Raw genomic sequence first — 22,528 nt, 5'->3', positions numbered from 1 at the left:
TTCAAGGCTATAATAAAGCAACAAGAAATTATACTTTAAAAACATAATGATTATTTGTAGTTTTCGTTGGTAAAGTTATTCTTAAATTGGACATTACCATTTCACTTAATCTTCTATTAAGCTTTCTAATATTCCAAGCAGAAAGGCTGTCATATCAAATGGGTTACTTGGTTGACTTTAAATGGGCGATCGTAACTTGTGTCGGTAAGTATTTTACATTGATATTATATTAGTTCTAAGTTTCTATTAGAATATTATTGTTGCAATATTAGCTAGAAACTGTTTTAAAATATTAAACATTTTGAAGAATATATCCATAAGCCGATCTGTTGCAATCGATTCTCAGAAAATCAAATTTTTAAAGCATACTTTCAGGATGGACCAAAACGCTAGGCATTCAAATTCATACAGATTCTTTAAGGACATAGTGCACTAGGATCTTTAGGACTTGCGCTACCAATGAAGAATATTTAAGTAGCATATCAATAAAAACACAAACTTTATATGTATACGAAACGCTTTATTATCTTTTTTAATGTTTTTTTTTAGCATTATCAAAAATTTGGGAGTACATAATTCGCGATTGCTTGTTGATGTTTTGTTTTTTGTTGATTTCAGCATTTTAGAACAATACGAGGCACTACACATAATCATTTGACTCACATCGTATGTATAAAAAAGTTAAGTATATTGCTAGCATATTGTACTATATAGAGCTGTATATTATTATAATCGATGAAATTGGCAATTCTTGAAATAAACGAAACTATTATATATTATATAAATATATTATTTATATATATATATATATATATATATATGTATATATTTATATAAACATATATATATATATATAAATGTCTGTAAGTATGTATGTTTATATAGTATGATAAAAAAACTTGGGTCAATCTAACGACACCTTGCTTGCATCCAAAACTATTAAACGCACTTCAAAAACAAATAAAATATAATATAATTACAACAATGAAACCCGTTTAAATGGCTTTAAGCGCAAGCAAAGCGCTGAATCGAGGTAAAAAAAAGAGCAAAAGCTGTTAACAAGAAAGACAAAAGGCACGCATTGCATGACGTCTCATAACGCGCCTGGCTTCAGGGAAAACGATAACTTTGGTCTTGAATTATTTTTGCCCAATATGACCTTTTGCTCCTCCTTGACACGCTTCTCCTGCTCTTTGCGCATACGCTGGCGCTCCTCATCCATCAAGCGCTGCTCCTCAATGATAGCTAAACGTTCTTCGGCCTGTGAAAGCAAATGTATTTTATATTGAAGGTCATCATTAACAAAATTAGAAGCTGCTCAGACTTACCAATTTCCTTTGGGCCTCTTCGATTTTGCGATTGTTTTCGGCCAAAATTTCTTCGAGCTCTTCGCGTTTTTGTTTTTCCTCCTCCTATAAAACCCAAATAAAATTGCGTATTAATAAATCACATTTAGCGGTTTATGGAGTGCTTAAGAATAGTTATTGATATATAGAAACGGTTGCTTTAACATCGATGACGCAAACTGTGCGACTTTAGACGCATTTATTTTTTTTGTGTTTTTTTTCTTTGTATATGGGCTGCATAGACAGTTAAGATCTAAATTAATGTTTTACAATAAGTTACATAGAGATATTGGTAGAAAGTAAAAAACATTTAGAAGTGTCTAATAAAAACGTTTAAATAATACTTGGTTTTTTTCGAATTTAATTTTTTAACAATAAGAGCACACAACATTAACAAATGTACTAAAACTTGATTTGATTAAATTTGTTCTTCTTTTTGTTTTTTTTTGTATTTTTTTTTTTGTATTATAATTTTTTTTATTTTTTTGTTTTGTTTTGTTGCTACTTACTATTTGAAAAAGTTCATTTTTCCAGTTTAATGGCTAAATCATTTTGTAATTTATTTTTTGGCTTTGCTGCGAATTTGCCGTTTGATTTACGGTATTCAGCTACATAGTTGTTTGATCAAGATAACATTACATATTGTTTTTTAAAGAACAAATTAAAAGGCATTTCGATTAAAGTTAAACGATAAATGTTTGGAAAACAAACACACGTAAATTAAAGTTGGCACGACAACAACAACAAGTACAGTCATACCCATTGACAAATGGAAATCCGGCTTATGATTAACGATAACAATCTTAAGACTGAAGTCGCTTTGATGTTGTTCCTATGACGAATGTTCCTAGTGGGAAATGCTTAAGATTCCTTGGAGTCTATTTTGTATATGTATTTATGATTTTTTTTTTTGCTTTTGTTTTTTTTTTTCGTTAAAATTAAGCAATAGTTGTTCACACTTAACACACTTTCAGTTCGTACATCCATTTTCGTATATATTTCACTCGATTCGTTTGCTTAAGGAACTCACTCACCCGTTTTGGTTATTGATAGATCGGCTTAGGGACCTTTTCAGGCTTTTTTTTTGGCATGCTGCGTACAGTTGGATCTAAGCTAAGCTAAGCTATGCCCCAAAGATATGTCCAACTGAACAACTGGCCTGGCTGGCTAACACTACTGAACTTTGCTACTCGACAACAACTGTACGTATATACGTATGGTTATTTGTTTGGGTGTGTGTGTGTGTTTTTGTGTGTGCGTGTGTGTGTGTGTGTGGTACGGTACATCTTGAATGATCTCCTAGAGAGCTGTTGTTGCTCTCATCCGTGTGGCCGAATTCTCTTCAAAGTTGTGTCCGGCTTGGGTTCGGGTGGGGAGCGGGGCTACATACACCATATATATTTATATATATTGATATGCATATATATTCACACACACACATAAATACAAATGTACATGTGTATACTCTCTGCTTGTCTTTGTTCATATTCCCTCTCGCACACATACTCTTTCACACACACATTCGAACGATAGAAGCATATAATCGCGCATTATTATGTAACAACAACAACAACGAGTTACAGTAACCAATCAAAATGAAAGCAAACAAACATAAGATGAATCTAAAAGTAATGCAAAAATAGAATTATGCACATTTTGGGGGGGCGTCAAAACTGCAAGTCACATTTTTGGCTTTGGTATTCTTTTTCTTTTGTTTTTTTTCTTTTTTTGTAGAAAAAAATAAATAATAATTACAAAATTATTGTTGGCAAGAAGGTAGAGGCGAAATGTGCAGCGACGTGCCCAAAGGCTCAGTGTATTTGTGCATGAGTGTGTGTTGCGCTTATCAACTAAAAATATTACCGTTTAAAGATAAGATGAGATGAGATAAGATGAGTTGAGATGTTAGTATTGAGCCGTGCTTTGTTGTTAACCATGTTCTTGATACCAAACCGATTCCATATTTGAATTTAAGAATCTACCGCGGGTTGTTCCATGAAATTCGGTAATCAATACCAATATATACATATATATATACATATAAAAGACATAGAATAGCCAAATAAATACTATTTAACAATTCGATTTGAAAAGTAACGATGAAATTGAAATAGTATTTAAAAGAATAGATTTTACTTTGTATCATACTGACGAGTGACTAGATTATAAGTTTTTATTGTGGAAGTAGGATGATAAAAATAAATAAATAAATTTATTATGGACTATGTGCATGCATGCACATGCCAAGTTTTTAACTAAAATGGAGCTGAATTGGCTCACAAGATTTTATTCGATGAATTATTAGTAATAAATCATTTAATATCATCTAACGAATTCCCTACAAATTTAACAACACAAAACTAATTTTGTTAAGAAATACCGTGACTGACTTGTGAGCAAGAACATGGCTGTGTGCTTTTTGTGATTCACAATTAAATGGAGATTAGTAATGAGGTTAGACACACACGCACAGACACACATAGGCACACTGAGCCATTTAGCAGCTGCCAATTGCAGTTGGTAATTGGAAACGTCGCTACACAAATTCGGGTAATCATTTTTTTCAAGACGACTGTTTGCAACTGCTGTTGGTTTGTACGTGTGTGTGTGTTCTTGTGTGTGTTTCGGTAGTTGTGGTTGTAGTTGTAGTTGTATTCGAAGGCTGTTTATTGTGCGTGTATGGTTGTATTTTTGTGTATTGTGGTAGCAGCAGTCGTCCAGCGAAATCTGAATACGAGCACCTACCTCGCGGCGGCGTTCTTCATCGCGTATCTGCTCGCGTCGCTTCTCCAGTTCCAGCATCATTTCACGCTCCATTTCCGCTTTGGCAGTATCAACGCGTCGATTCACCTCCTGTTCGATTTCATCGCGCCGCTTTTCGAGCTCCTCCTCGACACGTTTCTTAACTAGCATTTCAATGCGTTTGGCCGCCTGCTCCTCAATCGTTTTGTGTTCCGCTTCCTTTTGACGACGCTGCCGTTCCATTTCGGCAAGTCGCTCCACCTGCAGTAAATTTTGCTGCCACCAAGAAAATATTTGTTATTGATGGTGTTGTTTTTTTTTGTTGTTATTGCTTACCTCATCCAGCTTCTTGAAGCGGCTGCGCTTATGTCGGCTACGCTGCGTCTCATGGTCCGAGTACTGCTGGCTATCACTGCTCGTTGAGCTGGAGCGTTTGCGGGACTTGGAGTGCGAGTGCCGGTGATAATCGCGTTCAGTGTGTGTATGTGTGTGCAGGTGCTGAGTTGTGTGCCTGTCGTTGCGATGTCTGTCGCGTTCTCGCCGACCATGCTGGTTAATCTCTGTCGACTTGTCTCGATCCGTGCGACTGCTGCGTGTGCAGCTGCTCCGCTCGTGCTCGTGGCCCCGTTCCCTGTCGCGATTGTGTGACTTACTCTTGCTGCGTTTCTTGTGTTTGCTCTTGTGGTGGCGACGCTTTACCGATGGACTGCGCGATCGTGAACCCATTTCATATATATGTATATATAGATATATATATATATATCTATTTAATAAAATTTTTTTCCTGTTTTCACAAAATTTATTGAATGCCTTGCTCAGTTTTCACAACAAAATCAATCCAATGATGCCTTAAAAATAGTGTTGCATAACGCTGAAATGCGGTATTTTATTGACACCGTTTGCAGCACTGTATTTTTGATATTTTTATGGACAATCACAGCCGCCTTGCTTTTTCTTATCCATATCCAGTATCATTTCCTGGCACTTATCAATCATTTCTTGATTGTCCTTGAAGCCCACACACTCCTTGGCCGCTTCTTTTGCCAGCCATTTAAGTTCCGTGTGCTCCTCGGAGAGAACGGGTTTCTTATTTGGATTCCGAAGCTCGGCTAGCCAGTATATCACAATCTTGGGTTTCCCTTTGACAATGTAATTCAGAGTTAACGGAGTGTCACGATAGATAATCAAATCCGATTCGTCATAACTGTAAAACAAAATCCATTGCTGACATGTCTCTTGTTGAACATATTATGCACTTACCCGGCTTCTTCTTTAGTTTCCCTCAGGGCTGTAGTAAAATCATCCTCACCGGGATCCACATGACCTTTAGGAGAACTCCAGTGAAAATCACCATAGGATGCCTTTAGCAGTAAGTATTCGATTTGCCCACAGAGGCGCCGGAAGAGGACGAATCCAGCTGCTCTCTTGCCCATCTTTATCGTTATCACTGACTCTCTAGCAGTGTTGTATAGTGTTGAATTATAAAGCTTTACGAAATGAAGATTATATGATCGTAGAAAAGGCACAGGTTTTGTTTGCATTACTGGTGGTCATCATGCTAATTATATACATGGAACTATAACTAATATGGAACATTAAGCAATGTGATAGGTTTTTTTTTATAAATATTTTATTAATATTCAAATCAGTGCTGCTTATTACAGCACTATGTACCATTTAGTTGAAAATGTACCAAAATCGATAAATTGTACCAAATAAGTTAGACGCTTACCAGCACTGGCAGCCGAATCTCGTTTGACTCGCCGCACATGTTGTGCGTGTAAATTTATTACATAAAAATCACTGAAAACTGTGCGGAAAATGTTTGCTTTGCTGCGTCGCTTTGCAAGCGCCTCCATCACAAACAATGGCAATAGTCGCTATGCCTCCTTCACCGTCAGGGATGTGATGCGCGACACTTCGGATGAGACCGGTACGCTGCTCAACCGTTTTGCCAAGCACATTGCCATTGAGCGCTACAAGTGCGAGGAGCACGTGCTGCCCCCAACGACTGTACGCTACTCGGACTATTTTCCCATATCGGATGAACGGTACTTTCGCCGCTCCGTGGAGAAGACGGCGGCAACACAGCTGCCGGCACTGATTATATACGCATCCAGCTATCGTCCAAATGCAGCTGGTCCCATGTATGCGATGGCCCTAAACGCGTTGGATGCACATGCAGCGTCACAGCTGCAGCAGATGGATACCAGTACGGTGCTGGAGACACTATATGCATTCTTGTTCCTCATTCCCAATTGGATCAGACGCACGGATTTCTATCACGCGGCCATGCGACGACTGACGGCGGAGTCATCAACTGGCAGCAAAGAACGTTTTATGCAAATCTGTTTCTACCTGGGCCTGTACAAAAAATACCAGCAAAACGATCTGGAGACGCTGCTCGCCACACAGCTGGCCGATCATTTGGAGAACTTGAGTCCTCTGGATCTCGCGCTGATTAGCAATGCGGCTTACAAGACATCCACACTGGTCACCGGCGCCGTGCGGGAAGCTTACGAAGCTGCCCTGGTGCAAGCTACTCTGAACTTAAAATTTGAGCCCGACAACTTCGCGGATGATGCGATGCTCGTCTGCTATGTGAAAGCCTTGCGTCTGCAGCGCGTACAGGATGAACGCATCTGTCACCATCTGAAGGAGATTTGCCTGCAGCCGTCCCAGTTGTGGCAATTGCAACCGCGGGGCTTGGCCCACATATTCGCCTATTTCGCTGAGTTGCGGTGGGATGAAGCGGATTGCCTGCAAGCGCTTGTGGAGCGCTTAATGCAATTGAAACCCAGCGAATTGCGTGCAAAGGATTTGGCCACATTCCTCTGGAGCTGTGCTCAACTGAATTGCGACTTAAGTGCCGCACAGCTGAGGCAACTAGAAGTGATTGCGTTGCGTAAATTGGATCAAGGCGAATATGACCGCTTCGCCGATCAGTTGGTTGACACTTGCCTTTCCCTGTGCACCATGGGTCATCACTCCAAGCAGCTTTTCGATGCGGCTGAAGAGCTGAAGGCCGCACAACAGCAACGCCAGCGTGCCCAGCCCAAAGTGGACAGCCGTCTGATTGTGCTACGATCCGCAGTGGCCATCGAGCAGCCCAACTGGACGGATATGAAGATGCAGCAGGCATTCAAGGAGTTTACACGTGTGCCTGGCTATTTGCTTCAGCAACGCGACGACCTTACCGCCTACGCCAAGCAATTGGCCAGCGATCCTGAAGTGGAGGGCGTGGATCTCGTTTGTCCCATTGCTGGCATCAATTTGCCCAGTTTGCGTGTCCAGACGATGGGTGAACAGTCTACGGTTTATTTTATAGAGTTGCTGACGCCTCAACAGACGCTAAAATTCAGTCGAAAGGCGACTTCGCTGATGCGTCTGAAGCGTCGTCTCTTGGAATCCGTGGGTCAGCGCGTGGTTCTGGTGAGTAATGCAATACGAACTCAATATGCTCATCCCAACTGACGTGCAACGTATTTCAGCTGCACTCTGGCGACATGGCAACCAATGCGCAGGCGCTACATCAGCTCTTGGAGCAGGCGACAGGCGCTAAGAGTGAGACAAAGCAGGCGGTGCACAGCCTGAACAATTAAAACATGTGATATATGAAATATATATATATTTATAGAGTCCACGTCATCGAGTAGCTTTAATTAACAATTCTTTTTTAATGTAATTAATTTAGTAAAATTAACACTAAACGTAATGTTCAACAAGAATTTCTATATAATACAGGGGGCAAGTTTAAGTTCGATCCTAAACGGTCAACACTCATCTGATCGATTTGATCTTGGCCTTGAGCACAATATAGGCGCCCAGTCGGAATATGAACATCATGACGCACAATGCAATGATATCCTTCCAGAATTGATCGCCACGCATGGTAATCTCCTCGAGAAACTTCTTTGGATATCTGCAGAACATAATTGGTTAATGGATTAATGAATCAGCTTGGACAATTGGACTCTTGGAATTACCTATAGTGGCAGTATGGCGCCTCATCGCATGCCAAAGTGCCACGATTCAATCCATAGATGGCGGCTATAAAGCCTTCGAGGCCGTAACGCAAATGGGATATGTGACTGCCCCATTTCAGATAGCTGGGCAGATCACGCAGTGTGACACCAAAGCCGGCAAACATCATCATGGGAATGGTCAGCACTGGAGCCAGGAAAGTGCCGTTGACCACATCAAACCAAGCGCCAATGATGAGACCAATGCTCTGACCCACAAACACAATCAGCAAACTGATCGCAAAGAACATCCAGAAGCGCACCCATTCCAAGGGCTGATAGCTCCACAGATATATGATGACCGTAAACAACAATGTGCTTAACAGCTGCAAAACATAAATTTTTATTTTTTTAGATGGAATCATTTAGTGAGTCAGGTGTAGAACTCACCGTTATGGGCAGGTCAATCAGCGTCAACGCAAAATAGTAGGCCTTCAGGGAGTACCAGCGATTGAAGTGCTCCTTGATTAAAATGGTCATCTCGATGGGGACTAGAATAGAGAGGAATATACTATCAATATAGCACTGAAATATAAACAATTTTGGTTATTGTTAATTAACTAGGCAAATCTCAAACAAATTCTTTAATTTTCATCAATTTACTTTTAAATTAACTTCACCAGGATGTAATTTGTTAAAGATTTCACCCAATCAATACTCACATGTTAGTACTGTCAACATCATCGTTGTCATAGAATGGTGCATCAATATGGCGAATAGTAAATTATAATTATCAAGAACTCTGGAACCTTCGCGACCGGATCGATCGTACATGGCTCCATAGAGCACAGCCACCGCAATGTTGACGATGATGCGCAGATGTGTCATTGTCGTATCACGCCTAGCCTTAATGTAGCCGCGTCGGAGCAGTACGGAGCACTGATTCATGAAGCTGGTGTTCTCCATGGAAACGTTTTTTTTGCGCCTGGGTATGGGATGCTTGCGCATCAGAGTTTCAGCACGCAGCACCGAGCCGGGATCGTTGAACCAGGTCAGGCAGCTGCCGTTCTCCGAGGCGCTCTTCAGCGTATCGATCTTGTCAAAGCCATACTCGCCACAGGCCAACTCAATAACTAAAACAGCAAATGGGAATCGTTTTAATCGGCTTGCAAGCAGTTTAATTATGGCACTCACTGTAATCAGCTGGATTGTGGTACATGGGGCAGGGCAACTCCACAGAATGCAGGAATGGCACCATCTTCTGGGTACCGCCTTGGTAGACACAATTGCCCGCTGAGAGCACATAGACCTGGTCGAATATCTGGAATAGCTTGGCAGTCGGCTGATGAATGGTGCAAATGATGGTGCGACCCTGGGATGTAAGTCGTTTCAATAACTCCAGGACTTTGGTGCAGGAACTGCTGTCCAAGCCGCTGTAAAAATGCGAGTAAAAATCAGAGATTAGGCATTGCTTTAATAGTTTCCAAAGTCTTCAAGCACTTACGTCGTCGGCTCGTCCAGGAACATCACAGTGGGATTATTAATCAATTCCATGGCAATGGATAGCCTCTTCTTCTGACCACCAGACAGACGCATTGTCAGCGTCTGGTCGTGATCATAAAGACCCAACAGCAACAGAATATCTTCAATCTACGGATTGTGAGTTAACATTAGATACTTGCAAGGAATAATTGTAAATACTCTATGAACTTACTCTTCTTTCCTTCTCTTCGTAGGTGACATTCTCACCCAATTTAAGATCGGCTGCTATATGCATATTCTCGCTAACCGTCAGCAAAGGCTGCAGACGATCATCCTGTGTAATGTAGCAGGACATGCGACGAAATGAGGCTGTTAAGGGATGCACTTTTTAATATAAGGAATCCCATTTGATTTATTTTGAATTACTCACGCAAATCACGTCGTCGACCATTGAGCAGTATTGAGCCATCTACGCCGGTTGTTTTGAAACCAGATAGAGCATCGAGCAATGTGGATTTACCAGCCCCAGATGGACCCATTATGGCAATCAGCTGGCCACCCGGAAACTTGCCACAGACATTATGCAAAATCTCTTTTTCACCTGTTGAATATATAGATATGGATATAGAATATATAGTCTCTTATGAATACCTGAGAAAACGTATATATAATTATTACAAGCAATAAATATGCAACATCTAAAAGCTAATGTAGCGAAATCATGGAGTGTTTATTCAGTCCAACCAACAATTATAGACATACAATAAATGTCAATTATCGACATCAATCTGAGCTGAATGCACTTTTAGAACTAATTGTAAACTTGAGCTATTCTTGACAGATTAATAACCCCTTAACTTAATGGAGGCAGTCTGTTTTAATTAAGAATTTGTATCAAAGGCTGGAGCTATTTAACATTTAAATTGCAATTAAATTTAGTTGCGGAAAATAATGTTAGTCGAGAATTTGTGTTGAAATTTTTACAAACTGGCAAATGAGAGCAAAGTTTGTAAAAACAATGATAATAAGCATTACTTTTTGTAAAAGTCACTAAGACAATGACATTAAGTACATAAACCCAAAAAACATTTTTTGGTTCCTGTTAAGTTTAAGTACTTAATGACCTCTGTCTAAATGCTGTGCGCTCATTTTAATGTTTATTGCTACGAAATATCGAATTTAAAGATAACCAGTCTCTGCCAGAAACTGCCAACATTTTCAACAAATTTTGAATGGTATGGAAAAGAGCTCAACACAAACAGTTAATGTCATCACATCATAATCAGGCCGTAATCAAGTTATCAGGGACAAATTGCTGTCGATATCAAAGTTAACTTATTTATATTCGTGGACTTTGAAATTATATAGCGAACTGCCTACAAAAATACGACAATAAAAGACACATTAACAAAAGAAATTGATATGATATCTTAATGAATACTAAATGCTTTCTTCTCAAAAGCAACTTCCCAAAAACAGTCACTAAGTAACTAATTCAAATAGGGGAATTCGTTTGTGTTTCATAAAAATTTTAATCACATCATTAAAATATTCATAAGTACTTTTTGTTATAGCCACATAATGTTTGAGCTTTGTACAAACTGCGTAGACAAGTTTTTATGCTCAGTTCAGCGAATATTGTTTTGTAGAAATGACTAATGACTAGGCAGGAGCAAGGGCGTGTTATCTAATCAATAGTGGCAACCAAGAGCTGTTGTATACATAGAATCAGCTAACAGGTAGTTACTCGTGTGATTGTTAACTGTTAAAGACAAATGCCTGCTGGTTCTTACTGTTTGCATGCCTCGTATTCTTCAAAAAACAGACCGCTCCATAAAACCGAATAGTATTTTTTATTTTTATTTTTTGCATTTTGGCAATCTTATCGGCTGGGGGCAAGTCTGAATTGATATGGCCTGGCCATAACGGATCAAGCACAGCTGTGATCATAAATGCCATTACACTCACCTCGATTAAAGCCCAATTTGACCGTCAGCGACAAATCCCTGAACTCAATATCCACCGCATCGCGCGGTGGCAAATTGGACAGAGCATCCATCTGATCCAAATCTTCTTCGTCTTCGGCCACAGATTCCAATGGCGTTTGCTTGACGGCAACCAACTGAGAGGCAGTTGTTGTGGCAATCGCAGTGGGCGTTGTTTTGGTTGCTGTGTTTGTCTGTCCATTGCGCCAGCTGCTCGCATTTGTCATTGGCACTGTGGTGGCATTGTAAACACCGCGTCCCACCTGCGATGTGCTGCTCTCACCAATCTCAATGCCCAGTCCAATGCCGGCTGTGCCGCCATCGCTGTTGAAGAACTGATCTCGCGCCGACATCATATGTTTCGATCAGCTATAAAGAATTTAATATTATATAATATTATAGTTTAATGATTATAAGTGAAATCAAATAATATAACAACAAGCTCCATTGCTTTATAAATATCTTCCTACATCATTTATAGACAGAACAAAGTTTTAAGTTACCAGGCTTTAAGTAACCTATTAAAAAATTCAAAAGAAATTGTGTAGTTTGTAATTTATAACAAAAAACAACTTATTGTATTCATATCTAATCGAAATCGCCAAATAAATTAATCACTATTCTTTGCCTAAGCGCTCTATTTTGTTTTTATTTCAAAAGTCGAATTTTGCAACGGGTTTTGGTCATCAATCGCTCGATTGATTTGCAAATGTTGCAACGGGCGGCGTCATGCATCAGGGAGCTGAGGCACATTTAATTCGGGCATGCTTGAGCCAAACAACTGCGCAGCCGAAGTTGCCATCTAAGCCAAACGGGTTTGATGACGTGCTATTTTGCACTCTGATCGCTCCAGAGACGAACGTGGACAATACACATGTGTGTGTCTCAGCACTGTTTGTAACTTTAAATCATTCACCTTTGCACCTGTTGATTATTATTGAAATCGACGCATGCCTCCCGCTTCAATTTTCCATAGAAAATGACCAAAGCAAAAGGGTTCGACACAAAATAAATATACCTATATATATTTTGTTTCGTATTTTGTCACTGAATTACGCAAATGTTGATTGTTTTTGTCACCTTTTGTTTATTTTGTTGATCACACAAATCAAAGTGCAATAAAAATATTCACATTAATTAGCTGAATGCGGAAGATCACGCACAAATATTGAGCCGCATGCATTGAAATAGGTGGGTCCATACCTGCCGCACGTTATTTACATATACCCTTTTTTCTTTATGCAAGTGCTTAAGTACTTAATGCAATTAATTAGCATACAGATTTCATCTTTTATATCAACGGTTGACTGACTGATTGACTGAAGACTGATTTCCACATCGACAAGTCGTTTAACTGCCCGTCGTATTTGAGTACGACAAATATTTCAATTATCTGCAACAACCTCAATAAAGTATTTAATATTTGCGTACACAAATATAGCACGCAATTTACTCTACATTTTATTTTTTTGTAATATATACGCTTTTTTTCAACAGCCCCATTTAATAGAAAATGTATTCTGTAAGATCAAGGTACAGCTGGCAGAAGCAAAGCACAATTGTAAATGTAAATATGTAAAGGCATTAATCGAAACAACAAAAGCATTGTTTAATAATATGCATTGTTTAATATATGGCATAAATATATTATTATATGTGTTGACAACAAATACAATCGGCGCTGACTTATGACGAAGTATTCGCCATGTGTCATCTTTAACCCGCAGCTTGAAGACCTTATCAGCGAATCATCTGTTCATCATCAGAACACACTATGTAGCAAAAACAAGTGCCTTTAACTAACTCATTGAAGGTGAATTCAATACTAGAAAGGGAAATGCACATCTCCGCTGGGCATTGCACTTGAACTACTTACAACAAATGCTGTTCAATTGGCAATGTCAATGCCCTCTCCATTTCCCTATACATATATACATGATTATACCTATCTGAAGGGCTACACCAAAACTACGCCATTTACGTTTATGCAACATAGACGATGAGTCTTTATCAGCAGAATTTCAATATTGATTGACACTGATTTGTACCGTGTTTGCAGTTCTCTTTTGATATTTGCCTGCGAAAAGCACAAAAAAAACTTGCGTGAGAAACTCTTATTACACCTTAAGGTTATTCCTTACGTTGTTGTAACTGGCTTGCTCTTCAGCAATTATAATAAAATAGTATTACTCATACACACATAGCCCATATACTTATTGTATGCTGTGTGTGTGTGTGTGTGTTGTTTGTAGCCACAATATTATGTATACTTTGCTCGGAAGTAAACCGGTTCGGAAGAGATTCTACGCTGCAGTTGTAAGCAGGAGCATCAGCGGCAGGCAAACCCATAGCACAGAATAGAAACTGCTGCCTCCCATTGGAATCAGGGCATTTATACACCACTATTTGGTTTGTAAGACAATAAATGTGTCTTAATTATTGTGGCTAGTGGATAATCAGTTAATTAATTAGTGTTTTCGATAAGATTGCATAACTCTGAAATAAAGTTACAAATATATCTACAATGAATCTGGAATCTAGTTTATCTAAAATTCTTTTCAAGAGCAGCTTTCGATGAACTAGTTTCGAAATAATTATAAACTGTAAGCTAGACACATTTTCAAGAGATATACTTTCAATTTATGCAGCGTGTGCATTAAATTTACCAGCCACATTAATGTACATTCTGTGTTTATTCATATATTCCATTTTTATTTTCTGTTTGTGTGCATGTGTATAAAATAAATAATTCTTTTCTATACTCAAAAGTACTGTATTTACTTATGCTTTATTTTATGGCAGTTATTTTATTAGTTTATTTTATTGATTTGTTTCCCAATTAGGTATATTTAGTGAGCATATTTTGTTTATTGTTAAAACACTTTTACTGTCTTTGATTTCACAATTCATTCCTAATTAAAATTGGAGCCACGCACAAATTCATCAGTCAAAACAATTATTTTGTTTCTACACTTTTTGTTCTGATTTCTTTTGTTTTGATTTTTTCTTTGTTATATGCTTCTTTTTTTGTATTTGGCACAGATCTTGTTCCTTGTCTTGTGTTAATGTGTTGATACAACAGCTGCTTGATGATCTTACCCGTGCTCAAACGATCGAAGTTAAAGAAGAATATTGCACGTCGCCAGGCAGTTTATTAAATCTATAGTCGATCTACAGTTTTTCGATTTGCTTTGTGCGCGCTCTACAAAACCGCGTAACAGCGTCTTCGATGTGACATCGGCGACTGGCGGCCAGCAAACAAACAGTAATCCCAGCTAGCGCTGGCCGATTCCCTCAGAATGCCAGTAGATTCAGTCGCAGCCGGTTGGCGAGACCGAGACCGAGACCGAGACTCACACAAAGACACGATCGAGCGTCTCAGCGCCTATTATGCGCATGTGTGAGTGCGTATCTATGTGACTATGTACGTGTGTGTATCTGTGAAATGCCAGCTTTATCACAGCGCATGAAACGAAGTCCGTTCGGCTTTTGTTACCTCGTCGCTGGCATTTATTAACGTTTTTTTTTCGCATTGGTTATTAATGTTTTAGCGTTGTTATATTGTAGTTTTCCTTCATTGATAAGGTACACACGCATACTTACACACACACTTACCTTGCCTGAGGCAGTTGATTGAATTTTGGTAGCTCGCTCGATCGCTTTGCTCGTTCGCTTGACAACATTTTTGGGTCGGGTGTGAGCGCTCCGGCTCGGGTCAGAAGTCCACATATCTCACTTCTTTCTTTCAGCTCTCATACGTAACGTAACACAATAAAATGTATGGAAATTGTTGCTATATTCTTCATTTATTGTATTTTTACTGTCGCAACCTGAAACAATGAAGCGCTTCATACGACCAATTTAATAAGACTAAAATGAATTCGATACAACGTGCTTTTTTATGATTCATGGTTACTTCATTATTATAACTTACACTCATTTATAATCAATGAAACGCCATTCAGAAAGTGTTAACACATTTAGTATTTGAACATTTATTTTTATTGTGATCAACTTTCTTTAAATGTTTACAGACTTGTTGCCAAAACGAGTCAGATTTCTTATAGTCAATCTTAACGGAATTTGATCTGTTTGTAATTTTCGATTTTTAAATAAATAAATACATTTTCTTGTAAAAACCATTTTAAATTACCAAATTAATTCACACAACACTTAAAGTATATAATAGCTATAAATTCTTATCACAAACTGTTAACAGGAAGCTATGAAATAATTGTCATATCAGTATACTATCTACTAATTTTTTAATTTATAGATAATGCTTGCGAATCAAGTAAGCAAAGTTCAATCAATTACATACTTGCAAGCTTATACTTAAAACTAGTACTTGATGAACTAGTTTAATACCTCAAATTCACGTTCTGGGTATATCAAATTACATACTTGCAAAGTATTTGTCTTTTTAATTTTAACTTATGTCTAAAAACTTCTATTAACATCTACATATTAATTTATTTAATTTAAAGTCTCCTTTTATATATTTAGTTATTTAAAATATATTGAAATCAATGAGAATGAGAGTACAGCAACTGTTACTCATTTCAAATTAATTGCGTTGCTTTGAGTTGTTAATGACTCGATTATTTATTTAGTTACTATCGTAATTTTGCTTATATGTGCAACTTGTTGGACTTTGAACCGCATTTGATTTAACTTTGTGTCGAGCTAAGCAAGAGCCAATTAAGTAGTAGTTTCTAAAAGAAAAAAGAATATAAATAAAACACAATTTCATTGTAATTAAATTCTTTGCCCAAGCTGCGCCGACTGTTGATTGCCGGTGCCCTCGAATCTATAACGCTGATTAGCAGCTTCAAGAATGTAAGAGTATTCAAGATGAGATGGGATCCCCGCTCTGCAACTTCGAAATGTGAATGATGAGTAAATGTTTACGAATGCCATTTCTTTGCAATGTGAAAAGTGAAATTTACATAAGTGTTTGATAAGCTCAACTGTATACTAAAACACGAATTGTTTGTGAAATGATTAGATTAAGTTTTATGAAACAATAACCAGGCTATTCTTGGCAAATACAAGGCAAGTACTAAAAGGCGTAAACTAACTTTGACTGCCGTAAAATAATTGACAACCACTCAATGTGTTCAATTACTTATCACTTATCAAACATCCGATGCGATCGGTCATATACCAAAGTCCAAATATATATTTGCGGCATCTTTTGAAAGCTTCCAGTCAAAGTCGAAATCGACGTCATTCACAGCGTTGAGATGTGGGTGTTGTGGCATCGTGATATGGACATACATATACAAAGAAAAACATTGCTTTTGTTCTCTAATAAGTGTTCATTTGGAGCTGATAGCTTTGGGTTAGTTATGTAGAGCAATTCAAGCGTCATTTCGAAATGCTTCACGTCGGATGCTGATGGTTTCGAAAACAATTTTGTATATATATTAGATTTTTTCTATATTTTTTTATTTGTTAAATATGAATTTTATGTGTTAGTCACCAGTCTCAAAATTAATTTGGCCTGTAGACAACCTTTTCCTGCATTATTCTCAGAGGAGGGTAAATTTTGTCAAAACCAAAGTGTATTTGTTAAAATATAAATAAAAATACACTTTGCACTTATATACAGATGTATATATGTATATTATTAGTTTGAAGCCAATCCGGTTGAATTTACATAAGAAATATCTTATAGATATTTGAGTATGATCTTGAATCAGATAGAATTTTCGCATTTTTGTAGCTGGAAATCGAATTTTTAACACCTCTAAATGTACTTAGTGATTAGTTACTTTCTATAAGAATACAACTGGATGATTTTCAGTTTCGCAGCTTCGTGCAACACACTGATAAGTCACTGAAGTCACCAGACACAATCTGATTACTATAGGTAAAAGTAATGCTCATTACTATGACGCTTTTTTTAAGATGACATTATAATTTATTAGCGGTCATTTACAAAGTAAACATAAATCGCTTGTCTGACGTGTTCTTCATAAGGATGCCATTCAGGAACAGAGTGTGAAAATCCATGTGAAGCAAAGGCTTATTTGAAAAATATTTATTATATGAAAAGTTTGGTGACGAGAACAAAGACAACTTTGAAGCGAGGCATGCGTAGAAATACTATGATATGACTATCCTAAGCTACTTTCACTTAAATAAAAAAAAGTTGAAGGATTCTCATTACATTACAGAATTGCTGACAAAATAATAATAATGATAGTAATATTATCCGGATATGATCGAAAGTGTTGGAGACTCACCATTATATCAGCTATTGTCATTACCATCTAGGCTTTATTTTTAACACTTTTTTCTATCCACCAAGTGATGAAGCCGCTACAAATTTCTCACACACCTGAAATTTTGCTCAACCGGATTTGGATGTCACAATGGTAACGGTTCAGCAAGATACAGGCGCGAATGAAATATGCCGGTCAAGGATAACACCACAGAGAGTGAGAGAGAGAGAGTTACACAAATTCGACTATACCAAATATATGTACATGTTAAACTGGCAACGGAATCGCAACCGCAACTATTCCTGACAACGTTCCGGACTCGACTGATGCACAGACGACACCAACAGCCGCTATGTAGCCTCCCAAAATGCCACTTGATCAACCAACTAACTGCCCCGTCCGTGTGACTACATATTATGTACTACAACAAAAAAAAAATAAAAGAAATACCTTTTTTTGGTCAGGGGAGTCGACATTAGAATTAGACTCGGAACAAAAGGAACAACAATGCCGGCTGGCCGCTTGGTTGGCTGACTGACTGACTGGGTGGGTCACACAAATGTTGCAACAGCGGCGCATGCTTTCTAAACGCCACCGTTTTTTTTTTTCTAACCGTTTTTGTTGTTGTTGTTGTTATTGTTGTCGCTGTTGTGGGACGCACCTTACTAGTACAAATAGCCAGATAGAGATAGAGCGACAGCTGACACCAGCGAACGCGCCTTTTTAATGAGGTGACCCCACCTAGTCGGTATATAATATATACATATACCATTTGGAGATGCCCACAGCTCAGGGGGGGATTCACCTTTTTGTTGGTTGCCGTCCAGTTCCCATAGGGCGGGGGTGGCTTTCTGCCTTGGTTAGCATATAATGTAGCCGTTTATCATTGGACGTAGTATATATAGTATAGTGCTATATGCATGTGTGGCTGAAGGTATATCCTGTCATATCAATTTTAATATGTATTTAACTAAATGGGTTAATGACTTGGCAAATGCATTCCTTAATTAAATTCATACACCAGATGCAGCTCTAAGAAATGACACATGTTTTGATAAATGGAAGTCTTCATCTCTCAACAATGATTAACTAATATGGAACATGCATAAATAGCTTTTTGCTACATACATATTATAATAATTTGAGAAATAAATAATAAGTAATTTGCGCTTAACATATGAATACCTTTATTTCTTTAAAGAAATTTAATGAATGTAAAAAGTTAATCGCTCAAAATTTACGGTTAACTAGGCTTGCGAAATAATGTTATAAACTAATATGCTAAGGATTCACCACGAAACGTGACCAACCTATCATATACCAATTTTAAATTCTTCAGTAAATGCAGTAAAAAAAATCATGTCCTGTTTTAAATAAATATAACCGTATGAAATGCAATACTTTTATTCTTATTTGGTTTTGCAATATTTCAAAATAATCTTGGAATGATATCATAAAAGATCATTTTGAATATTGTGTGTATTTACTATATAGTTTATTTTGCTGCTAACTTTTGGGAATATTCATGATGTGCAATATTCAAGATCTGCAATATCTTTTTCGCATCGAACAGTATTATTTCTTACTTTTTACTTACTTGTTTTGATTAACAATTATTGCAAATAAGTTCAAATAGAGACCTTGAAGAAAATATTAAACTACAATATCTTTGCAAAAAAAAAAAGGAAAAAAAAAACACTGAGGAGAGTCGTTAAGCCATTTCCTACCAATATTTATATGCCACTTTTATGTATCTACAGTCCGTTGCTCCATAGAGCACACACCTTGTTATAAAGCCAATCCTTAAAAGCATGCTACATATACTCGTATGAGTATGCAGTATATACTGACACACCCATAAAAAAAAGAAGAGCGATGTGCCAGTTTTCGCGCCCCACAAGTTGCCCTTTTCTCTAGCATTTGGCTTTGTTCTGCTCGCTGCGTTATGCCAAGTGGCCACGCAAGGAGCAGGACTAGCGCAGGGATGATCTGCGGTCACTAAAAGGGCGCGTTTCGTATTAACGCACAGCCAAATGTCAGTCTGGCTGTGTAGTATACCACACAGTCACTGATAGTTAACTGGGATTGGCTCTGTTTCCTTGTACGGGATATTAACATTTGAACACTAAGCAGCTAGTTTTCCTAATTGAAATTTGAAAGGGCTTTTTACTCAATACTCATTAGGGAAACTGGGTTCACTGGAGGCTCTCCTAACTTTGGCATATAGATAAATTTTGTAAAAAAAAAGTGAGTTAGTGTTGGTCCTCGTGTTATTTAATATTCGGCTTTATATTTCTGATTGTTAATGTAATGATATTTTATCTATCACATCGTTATGACACTTTATTAATCTTTGAATTCGTAATATAGCTAATTAAAAATTATTAATATGTCTACTCACAAGGAAAGCAAATTAGCTTTTGAATTAATTAACATATGATAATTTGTTCAAAGAACCGGGTGCAGGACAGATATAGTTGCCCACCAGACAATTTGATATTCCCTTAACAACGTTAAATTAAAATTTCCATGTAGCACATAATATTTAGTCTGAAACACCACAAAACCCGCCGCGACTAATACACTTATCACTGGGCGTGTTGTCAACGCAGGCCATTGGTTAAGCATTAAGCTTATATACTCGTGTACAACAATAAGATTTAATCCAGTCGTTCATTGTAGCACTTTTTGTAGCTTTTTGTTCTCGGCATTAAAATCCAGCAGAGGGTGCGCTGGTTGTTTGAACAGCATTAACTAGCAATGAGAATGCCGTTTAAATGCAGCCAAATAATTAACAAAATTAACGCTGCGCAACGATTTGTTTGTATATAATTAAAGTAACAAATTGATTACTCGTTTTTAAAGCCAACTAATCAGGGAGAGGGTGTAGCTTAAACACAATGATAGTATAACAATAATGTGCACTACGCCAATTCAGATTGTTCCGTCGGCTCCGATTTGGATTTGCTTTGCTTCACTTGTGGCGTGCCCAGAGCCATAGGCAGGCGGTCGCCCCAACGACTCACTCGGGCACAGCTGTAGGCGGCTCTGCAATAAGAGCAATAGACAAATTAGGAACCTTATACCGTATGGTAACCAAGTGGGTACTTACTTGCCGTGCTTTGATGCTGTAAAGATTACCTCCTGCAAATTGCCCGTTTGCGTACAAAGGCGACAAATCGAATGCTTCGAACGCACCAAAGTTGGCCGCACAATGCGTGGCCATTGCTGTGTGGCATCTGCTATTGCCCCCTTCTTCAAAATTGCATAACTATACACTGATGATTGACGATCTGAAGCCGAATCACTACTGAGGCGCAGCGGCGCGTAGCTTATTTCAAAATTGCAGGGTGTACGATCCGCCAAGTCATTGAGCCGTGGACAGCGCAGATCATGCGGACACTACAAAAGATAGAACCATCAATTAATTTGAAATAATCAAAGCTTATTACAGACTTACTGGCGCTAGAGTGTGGCCCTGATGCTCATCCTCTGCACGCAACAGATACTGTCTGGCCTCGTTGACCAGCTCAGAGCCTCGTCGTGTGCCCTCCTCCACGATGACCATATAGCCATCGCATTTGCGCCACAGATTCAACAGAATCTCCAGGCGCTGCTGTTTGTCGGCCAACTCGAAGAGTGTATGCGAAATGATAACTAAATCGTATTTGGTATCAATGGCGGGCAGAAATTGTCTATAGAATACATTGCGTAGGGCAACTTGCTTATTCTCTTGTCCTTGCTGCAAGATCAGCTCCGACAATTCGTTCATTTCCCGTGATCTGTCCACATTGTAATACTCAAAGATGCTCTCACGCCAGAGTTCACTAGCGGCCCACATTCCAGTTCCAATGCCAGAGCCAAAGTCAAAGTAACTGCGTGGGTTAAAGTGTGCATCGCGCAGCTGGAGCTCTGTGAGCACACGCCTCATTACTGCATACTCCTGGGCAGCTCTGGCAACGGCATAAACGATAGCCTCATAGGCACCGTATTCGATGGGCTTCCAGGCGTAGGTGCGTTGTCCCAGACGCTTGTTAATCTCCAATTCGCGCTTGCGTTTCCAACGCGCCGCCTCCTCCTCGCTGAGTGTGGCCAATCGTTCCAGCGACATCTTAGAATTTACCTCCTCTACGATCAATCGTTTCTTGTTTTCAATTTCCAACGGCGTTGGCGGCGGATGCCTCGATTTTATATAATGATTAAGCATTTGACTGTCGCGCAGCACTTTTCTCACAGGATGATCGCCTACAATGCGCTTCAGCGTATCGCTCAACTGTTTGGGCAATTCAACATGGTTGGGTCTTATGATTCCAGGATGTTTGCGCGGCTTTATGTTTGCCTGTTCCAAATCCGCCAGCACATCCGGCTCAACTGCGGCGCTGATTTTACAGGTGTATCGTTGCAAGAAGTGTGTGCTCGTCAGAAAAAGTCGTGGCGCAAGCATTATGTGTCCAGCAGTGTCTCGCACAAAAAGCGAAGCCATATTTTATGGACTTACTTCAGCTGCAGAAAATGTAAATAAACTTAACGCATGTGGCGCCGGTTGCAAGCAGTGAACTACTTTCGTAAGTTATGTAGCACAAATTTAAAGTTTTCCAACACTACTCCAACCAAGCTTGGTATGCAGTGTTTTAAAGATATAAATGACATATATAATATTTCATTAAAATTATAACACTATTAAAATACTATATTAAAAACAAGATTAAATTACTTGTCAAAAAAAAAACAACGAGCTGTGCCATTTCTATCTTCTCTCGATTTCTTATCATAGCACTTGT

The 22,528-nt window shown here is 38.4% G+C and overlaps 5 protein-coding genes across 7 annotated transcripts; 1 reads left to right on the top strand and 4 right to left on the bottom strand.

Moving 5' to 3' along the window:
• Window positions 1–590: 590 nt before the first annotated feature.
• LOC6562302 (UPF0430 protein CG31712) lies at window positions 591–4,871 on the bottom strand. Of its 3 annotated transcripts, XM_001988210.3 has the most exons (4): window positions 4,425–4,871; window positions 4,092–4,364; window positions 1,329–1,412; window positions 591–1,261 (listed from the first exon to the last, which is right to left on the bottom strand). In XM_001988210.3, exons 1-4 carry the CDS (start codon window positions 4,812–4,814, stop codon window positions 1,094–1,096), a joined length of 915 nt encoding a protein of 304 aa, XP_001988246.1. In that variant the 5' UTR covers window positions 4,815–4,871; the 3' UTR covers window positions 591–1,093. The 3 variants fall into 3 exon arrangements, 2 of the variants coding, with proteins under 2 accessions (XP_001988246.1, XP_032592441.1); XR_004365130.2 differs by lacking the exon at window positions 591–1,261 and having other exon boundaries at window positions 1,347–1,412; window positions 2,381–4,364; XM_032736550.2 differs by lacking the exons at window positions 591–1,261; window positions 1,329–1,412 and having other exon boundaries at window positions 1,820–4,364.
• Window positions 4,872–4,944: 73 nt separating this feature from the next.
• On the bottom strand, window positions 4,945–5,546 carry LOC6562399 (bis(5'-nucleosyl)-tetraphosphatase [asymmetrical]). The gene is made up of 2 exons (XM_001988211.2): window positions 5,349–5,546; window positions 4,945–5,292 (listed from the first exon to the last, which is right to left on the bottom strand). Exons 1-2 carry the CDS (start codon window positions 5,519–5,521, stop codon window positions 5,013–5,015), a joined length of 453 nt encoding a protein of 150 aa, XP_001988247.1. The 5' UTR covers window positions 5,522–5,546; the 3' UTR covers window positions 4,945–5,012.
• Window positions 5,547–5,827: 281 nt separating this feature from the next.
• Window positions 5,828–7,731, top strand: LOC6561612. The gene is made up of 2 exons (XM_001988212.3): window positions 5,828–7,520; window positions 7,580–7,731. Exons 1-2 carry the CDS (start codon window positions 5,910–5,912, stop codon window positions 7,688–7,690), a joined length of 1,722 nt encoding a protein of 573 aa, XP_001988248.1. The 5' UTR covers window positions 5,828–5,909; the 3' UTR covers window positions 7,691–7,731.
• LOC6561613 (ATP-binding cassette sub-family G member 4) lies at window positions 7,697–14,824 on the bottom strand. The gene is made up of 10 exons (XM_001988213.3): window positions 14,617–14,824; window positions 11,501–11,886; window positions 9,963–10,133; window positions 9,765–9,901; window positions 9,555–9,700; window positions 9,245–9,483; window positions 8,773–9,183; window positions 8,501–8,601; window positions 8,075–8,436; window positions 7,697–8,010 (listed from the first exon to the last, which is right to left on the bottom strand). The coding sequence occupies exons 2-10, from the start codon at window positions 11,871–11,873 to the stop codon at window positions 7,869–7,871; spliced, it is 2,082 nt and encodes a 693-aa protein (XP_001988249.2). The 5' UTR covers window positions 11,874–11,886; window positions 14,617–14,824; the 3' UTR covers window positions 7,697–7,868.
• Window positions 14,825–20,547: 5,723 nt separating this feature from the next.
• Window positions 20,548–22,293, bottom strand: LOC6561519 (methyltransferase-like protein 17, mitochondrial). Its single transcript, XM_001988214.2, has 3 exons — window positions 21,208–22,293; window positions 20,860–21,149; window positions 20,548–20,795 (listed from the first exon to the last, which is right to left on the bottom strand). Exons 1-3 carry the CDS (start codon window positions 22,228–22,230, stop codon window positions 20,672–20,674), a joined length of 1,437 nt encoding a protein of 478 aa, XP_001988250.2. The 5' UTR covers window positions 22,231–22,293; the 3' UTR covers window positions 20,548–20,671.
• Window positions 22,294–22,528: the final 235 nt, after the last annotated feature.

The sequence above is a fragment of the Drosophila grimshawi genome, unplaced genomic scaffold (genome assembly GCF_018153295.1).
Source record: "Drosophila grimshawi isolate 15287-2541.00 unplaced genomic scaffold, ASM1815329v1 contig_1377, whole genome shotgun sequence".
Classification (NCBI taxonomy): domain Eukaryota; kingdom Metazoa; phylum Arthropoda; class Insecta; order Diptera; family Drosophilidae; genus Drosophila; species Drosophila grimshawi.
The sequence above is the reverse complement of the archived record's forward strand: the minus strand, read 5'-3'. Positions and strand labels throughout refer to the sequence as shown.